This window comes from Colobus angolensis, unplaced genomic scaffold (genome assembly GCF_000951035.1).
Source record: "Colobus angolensis palliatus isolate OR3802 unplaced genomic scaffold, Cang.pa_1.0 Scaffold81, whole genome shotgun sequence".
Lineage (NCBI taxonomy): Eukaryota > Metazoa > Chordata > Mammalia > Primates > Cercopithecidae > Colobus > Colobus angolensis.
In genome coordinates this window covers 213,937-221,233 of record NW_012121932.1, presented here as the reverse complement: position 1 = coordinate 221,233, position 7,297 = coordinate 213,937, and the positions used below count along the sequence as shown (strand labels likewise).

Genomic DNA, 7,297 nt, shown 5'->3' with positions numbered 1-7,297 from the left:
TTTTTTTTTTTTGGTAGAGATGGGGGTCTCCCTATGTTGCCCAGGCTGGTATCAAATTCCTGGGCTCAAGCAATCCTCCCACCTCAGCCTCCCACAGTGCTAGGATTATAGGTGTGAGCTACTGCAGGCCTTAATTTAAATTTAAATCAAAATAGCTGCATGTGGTTAATGGCTATCAAATTAGACAACACAGATTTAGTATTAGAGACTACAACAGGTAACTAACAACTACACATTATTCAAATATTTGATTTTAACTATTACTTTCAAATACCAGCCTGTCCCCTCACACACACCTTTCCAAAAGTATAGTATTTCACATAGTATGACTAATTTTGCTCCTTATAAGCATTTCTTTCTTTCTTTTTTTTTTTTGAGACAGAGTCTCGCTCTGTCGCCCAAGCTGGAGTGCAGTGGTGCGATTAAAGCACCTCCCGTGTTAAAGCGATTCTCCTGCCTCAGCCTCCCAAGTAACTAGGACTACAGGTATGTGCCACCATGCCCAGCTAATTTTTGTATTTTTAGTAGAGATGGGGTTTCACCATGTTGGCCAGGATGGTCTCGATCTCTTGTCCTCATGATCCACCTGCTTCAGCCTCCCAAAGTGCTGGGATTATAGGCGTGAGCCACTGTGCCCCGCCGTTTCTTACATTTTTATGAAATGTATTGAGAAGAAAAGTCATGGATAACCAATCCACTAATAATCCACCCACCAAAAACAACACATGATCATTCACAGCAAGATCTATTCAAATGTACTTAAAATTTCACAATTTATGTTTTTCTCAATTTAATACATTTCCTGAATTTATAAATATATTAAGGTATCTTAACTATTTTAAATAATCTTCCTTAATAGAAGCAAATGATATTTTTGAGACGGAAGAACTTATTTCTTAGTTTGGCATACATATTAGAAGTATCACATTTTGGGTGTTCTTCAGATGAGCCCGTCCTGGAAATCAAATACATGTGTACTGCACAAACAAAAACACATTAGCCATCCCCTAACAACAGCCATAATATTAAAACCATCTTATCAGAAATAACAAATTTGATTATTATTTCTCAGCTCTCCTCTTAGTGGTTTACATACATCTATGTGCTGGATTACATCGGTGAGCAAGTCTCTTTCTTCCTGGAGTTCACAATCTAGTGGTACACAGCAGTGGGGTGGGAGGGAAGTGCAGAGCGGAGGAGAGTGTATTTCCCAAATGTATTTCCATACCTCAGATAACAGTAGTGTGCTAAGCAACAGATTGGGAAACACTTCATCCTAGATCCTTCCCATGACACTGAATCCTCACTGTGCAGAGCAAAGTGGCATCCCAAAAGCAGTCAACCAGTCATGGTTTAGTGATGTAAGACTTTTAATAATCTTCTTGATAATAAAAGTGAAACTGACCCAACAGTCCCACGGACAGGTTTTTTTGGATAAACATGGAAACTGACCCTTCTGGTAATAAAGCTTGAAACTTAACATTTGTTTTATCAGAGTTACCTTCAGGAAAGGGCCTTCAGGCTTCTCAAAAAGTATTAATATTGTGAACCCCGAAAATCTGAGACAGGTCTGAGTTAATTTAGAAAGTTTATCTTGCCAAGGTTGAGGATCTGCGCCCGTAACACAGCCTCAGGAGATCCTGACAACATGTGCCCAAGGTGGTAGGGGCACAGCTTGATTTTACACATTTTAGAGAGACATAAGACATGAATAAATATGTGTAAGATATACATTGGTTCAGTCCAGAAAGGTGGGACAACTCGAGGTGAAGGTGGGACAACTTGACGTAGGGAGGGAGCTTTCAGGTCGCAGGTAGATAAAAGACAAATGGCTGTATTCTTTTGAGTTTCTGATTAGTCTCTCCAAATGAGGCAATCTGGTATGTATTAATAGTTATCTCAGTGAGCCGAGGGGTGAATTTGAAGAGAATGGGAGGTAGGTTGGCCCTAAGCAGTTCCCAACTTGATTTTTACCTTTAGCTTAGTGATTTGGGGGCCCCAAGATTTATTTTCCTTTTACAGTATCAAATGAACTGAAATTTACCAGATCACTGCATCCAAACAATGAGATGCCAGACCTCTCATCCATCACGATGGCTTCCTTAACCCTCCGTAGTTCCTGTTTTCCCATACATAATCACATTTCCTCCCTGCTATATAAACTCCTAATTTTAGTCAGTCAGGGAAATGGATCTGAACATCTCCTTGGCTGCAGCACCTGATTAAAGCCGGCTTCCTTAGCAATACTCATTGTCTCAGAGATTGCTTTCTGTGTGACAAGCAGCAGGACCTAGATGGAACCCCTGTGTTTCGGTAACAAAAGTAACTCATGATTATTAAGCAATATACAGAAAATCAAAGTTGATGTATAACTATCTAAGTGAAGGTCTTTAATTTTAGGCTTACAAAAGGAACTACTCTGTGCCCACCAAATACTTCACAAAGAAGGAGGAAATTTAGACAGGGTTTGGAAAATCAAAGCAAAAGCTACTTAGGTATTACCTGACAAGCCTAAAGCTTAGTGAAAATTGTGTCTTAAAAGTATAGGGTTACACTTCCCTGATTCTCCTCTTTCCTCTCTAGTGCTTTTGCTTCTCTTTTGCAGGTTATTCTTCATCCTTCTGCCCCCTAGTATTCTGTGAGCACTCCAAGAATCAGCTTTAAACTCTTGTATTTCAGCCTCCTTTTTATTATTAACCATCTATATTTGTGCTAATACTGTTCAAGGCACTGTGCTAGGCATAGGGAAAACTTGACTTTGTACATTTACATTTGCAAAGAATTTTATATTAATGAATCACTTCATTTTCTCAACAACCTATGAGTTAGGCAGGAGTAGTTATTATGACTTCCCCTTTTACAGATAAGAAAACAAGGTGGTTCAGAGTACTGTCTAAAGTCACATGGCTATTCACCTTCAAAGTCAGAATGAGATCCTCGACTGTCTGACTCCTGGTCTAGTGCTCTTTCTACTATATTACACTGCCTCCCTCTATTTATCTGTGGTATTTTCAGCAATAATGAAGTTTACTTATTTCCATAAAATTCCATCACCATTAGGTTTTTGTTTATTTCACCTATTCATTCAACAAATATTAGTGCCTACTCTGCTGCCAGGTACTGCAGTACAATGGAGAATATACTAGGTCTGATTCTTACGCAACTGCATTATAAAAATACAATCACTTCCCAAATACATTATCAACTTCAACCACTTAGTACCCCACTATTAGGGATTCAGTATTCCCAAATGTGTCATCTCATTTAAATACTTTACAAATGTGTCCCCCAAAACGGAAACCAAAACCACAAAATGGTTAGGATAATGTGAACTGAGTGCAAACATCCATGAGTAACAACTCTTTCTGTGTAATTATCTTCCGTGACTGAAAAGTTAATGAAAAATAAGAATATCAATCAGAAATCAGAGGGAAGACTATAACCATACTGACAATGAATAAAACTGAGCTAGCACTCAGTAATTTTTCTCTGGAAAAAATTTCAAGAGAGTTTGTCATAAAGTTCACCAATAAATTCCACAAAAGTTGGAATTTAAAACTGATTGTTTTCATTAAAAGTTCACAAAGGGCCAGGCGTGGTGGCTCAAGCCTGTAATCCCAGCACTTTGGGAGGCTGAGGTGGGTGGATCACGAGGTAAGGAGTTCAAGACCAGCCTGGCCAAGATGGTGAAATCCCATCTCTACTAAAAATACAAAACTTAGCCAGGCACGGTGGCAGGCGTCTGTAATCCCAGCTAGTCGGGAGGCTGAGGCAGGAGAATCGCTTGAACCCAGGAGGCAAAGGTTGCAGGGAGCCGAGATCGCACCACTGCACTCCAGCCTGGGCGACACAGTGAGACTCCGTCTCAAAAAAAAAAACAAAAACAAAAACATTAAATATTATCTAAACCTGGGCCATACACTCATACCAACCAGTAACAAACAGTCAACTTAAATGTATGAATCAAGCCAGGTATTTTCTGTAGAGTAGTGAGACCTGTGGCTAAACAGAAAGAACCTACCACCCAAAGACATTCATATTTAATTGTGGGGAAAAAAAAGACTGTTGCAGAATCAGCACTGTAAACTTAAAGTATCTGTTTTAAACACATTAGGGAAGGGGGAAAAATTCCTATATATTTCCTTCTAGTCTTAGTGAAAATGAGCAGGGACTAAAATGAAAGTAAATCAAGAAACATTCAATGCAGCAAGCTCCTCAGTAAGGATTCCTAAAGATGTACAACAAGCGCAAACACAGAGAATTCCACAATTTTAAGCAAAACATAACATGTTGGTATCACTATAGAAAGAAGGAAAAAATGCACAGAAGAATCTGCAAAAGAACTTACTAACTTAAAAAGTTTTAAAAAAAGAAACATCTATGCCTAAAGCAGTTTTCCAAGATGTCAACATGTCAATTCAACATAAAAGTGAAAGTAGTTGGAGACCCATAATTTACTGTTAGAATCTTTAAAATAAGTATTAGTTACCAAATACTTTTTATTACACAGGCATTATGATCTTGAAATAGGTAAATAGAGATCCGTGAGTGATACCAACATCTTGTAAACACCAGTTACCAGAACAATTATCACTTAGTAAACAGCACCATAATTCATTAAATTCTTATTTATACAACTTAACACCTACTAAAACTTAACACTTTTAGTAGGTCTCAAATAGGACACTTCAACTACTGTTTTGTGAACTGAAGACAATCTTCACGCAAACATATAAAGTCTGATGTACAGGCCAGGCACAGTGGCTCACATTTGTAATCCCAGCACTTTGGGAGGCCAAGCGGGTAGATCACCTGAGGTTAGGAGTTCAAGAACAACCTGGCCAACATGGTGAAACCCCATCTCTACTAAAAATACAAAAATAGCTGGGCATGGTGGCAGATGCCTATAATCCCAGCTACTCAGGAGGCTGAGGCAGGAGAATTGCTGGAACCTGGGAAGTGGAGGTTGCAGTGAGCCGAGATTGTGCCACTGCACTCCAGCCTGAACAACAAGAGCGAAACTCCGTCTCAGAAAAAAAAAAGATTGATGTATAAATGATTCAGGCGATTTCCTCAAAAAAGCATTTAATTAAATTTTTATCAAATACATAAAATAAAATCTGCATATAAATGTTACCTCCTGGACATCCTCTGGATTTCTTCGAGAAACAACCTAAAACAAAACATACATAGAAATCTCTAATCATTATCAAAATTAAAGATTTCGTATTTGTATAATTAACCTGCAATAGTATTTGTATGAAAAATTCAATTTACTTTAAAAAAAAAAAAACTATATCATTTATCCAAAACTCAGCTATATAATAACTTCACTATCTGAAATACATACTGTGAAATCAAGCTTAACCTAAAGTTACCTCCCTTAGGCTACATATTTTAAGTTTGGCCTAAAAGTTTCTCTGTACATAATGAACAGAGAAACAGATATGTAAATAGATGTGTAAAAAGACAGTAACCTACTCTGATGCCAATCACCAAGTTTTGGCCGAAGGGGGCCAACTGTTCGAACAGTGTTCAAATAAAGCAAATGCTTAGTTGGAACCAATGCAGCTGTTTCAGTTCCGGTTTCTGTACACCACTTTCCTTTTTCTGTCCATAAATTTTCCACCACGTGGCTGTGCTGGCGTCTCTCTGGACCTACACTGAGGAGACTGACCAATTTGTGAATCATTCTTTGCTCAATTAAACTCTTTAAATTTAATTTGGCTAAAAATGTTATTTTAACAATACTAAAAATTAAGCAAAAAAGCAGCTAAAAGTAAGTCCACATGCTAAAGTTCATATATTCACTATATTCTTAAGAAAAAGTGTCCGGCCTTTACTCTTAATTAACATAATTCTAACAAGCTTGTTTACATCTCCCCTTCCCAGCAAGCCTACATACAAATTAGAAGCATAAAAAGCAGCTGCACTTGGGCAAAGTGTTCAAGGAATCTCTCTACATTATTTCTTACAACTGTATATGAATCCACAATAAAAATTTCAATTAAAAAAAAGCAGCTACAATGCTCAGACGCACCATGTGAGAAGTATGAGAAGTAATTACTGGCTGCCTAATGATGAAGAAAACAAAAGTAATATAAATTATTTACAAATATTCAGGGACAAATAATCCTTCTATCAATACTCCCTAAGCAAAGAGGAAAACAGGAGATTTTTTCAGACTTCTCTGATTACAAAGGCCAAAAAGTCTAACACCAGGTAAAAAGATTTTTTTCACAAAACTTTTGAAGAGGCTAGGTGTTTAAATCATCAAACAGCATCCTAAATTAGGAAAATCTCAGATTATATAATACAGTACCATCCATGTAAGTGTCAAATTAACAGTTTTGAAGCCACAATGGTGTATCTTGCAAAAATAAACAAAAAGATAAATTGGGCTGTTCTGCCTATGGAGTAGCCATTCTTTATTCCCTTACTTTCTTAATAAACTTGCTTTCACTTTAAAAAAAAATTTTTAAAAAAGATAAATCAAACACGCATTAAAATGGTTGCCTATAAGTGTGAGGAAGAAAAGGGTCTTTGATAGCCAATGACAATACACCATGAACTAGGGATTAGAATCTATTCAGCACCACCCCTAAAGTCCAAAACAAGAACAAAAAATGGAGGATTTACCCTCAGACAAACCTTGGTTCAAATTACAGTTCCTCCACTTACAGGTTTGATCTCATCTATGAAATGGAGATAATACCAACTGCCTGACCTGGCTGTTGTGAACAACAAATAAGAACATAGCAAGAACTCTATAATTTAAAAGTTCCCTCTGTCCCCTACCAGACAGGTTAACCATTGTAAACAGTCCCACCTAAGAATTCCAGAGAACAAGTATCTTGCCCTCTATTCTCCAACTTTCAGAATATATAAAGTTGGTGAAATCTTGTAGCAATTTTCATTAATTTATACAAAAGTGCTATGCAATAGAACTTTCTGTGATAATGGAAAAAAATGTTCTCTATTTGCAGTGTTCAACACCGCCACCACTAGCCACATGTGTGTGGCTACTGAGCCCATGAAATATGGCTACTTTAAGAAACTACATTAATTTTATTTCATGTAAATTAATTCCAAAAAAAACTTTTTTTTCAAGAGACAGGGTCTTACTCTCTCACCCAGGCTACAGTGCCATGGCAGGATCACAGCTCACTGCAGCCTCAAACTCCTGGACTCAACTGATCCTCCCCCCTCAGCCTCTTGTGTAGCTGGAACTACAGGCACACAACACCACAGTCGGCATACACACACACACACACACACACACACACACACACACACA

General features: G+C 37.7%; 1 protein-coding gene across 5 annotated transcripts in view; it reads right to left on the bottom strand.

Moving 5' to 3' along the window:
* Nucleotides 1-7,297, bottom strand: part of RPS6KC1 (ribosomal protein S6 kinase, 52kDa, polypeptide 1) — a 240,061-nt gene that overhangs the window by 219,522 nt on the left and 13,242 nt on the right. For 4 of the 5 annotated variants that reach the window (XM_011929408.1, XM_011929407.1, XM_011929404.1 and 1 more), the window contains exon 2: nucleotides 5,138-5,173. The exons of the other annotated variant lie outside the window; for it this stretch is intronic. Coding sequence is in view for 1 of the 4 variants with exons in the window: in XM_011929404.1 (XP_011784794.1) it covers nucleotides 5,138-5,173 (36 nt within the window). In the remaining 3 variants the exon portion in view is untranslated. The remainder of the gene's footprint in view (nucleotides 1-5,137; nucleotides 5,174-7,297) is intronic. 5 annotated transcript variants of the gene reach the window in all.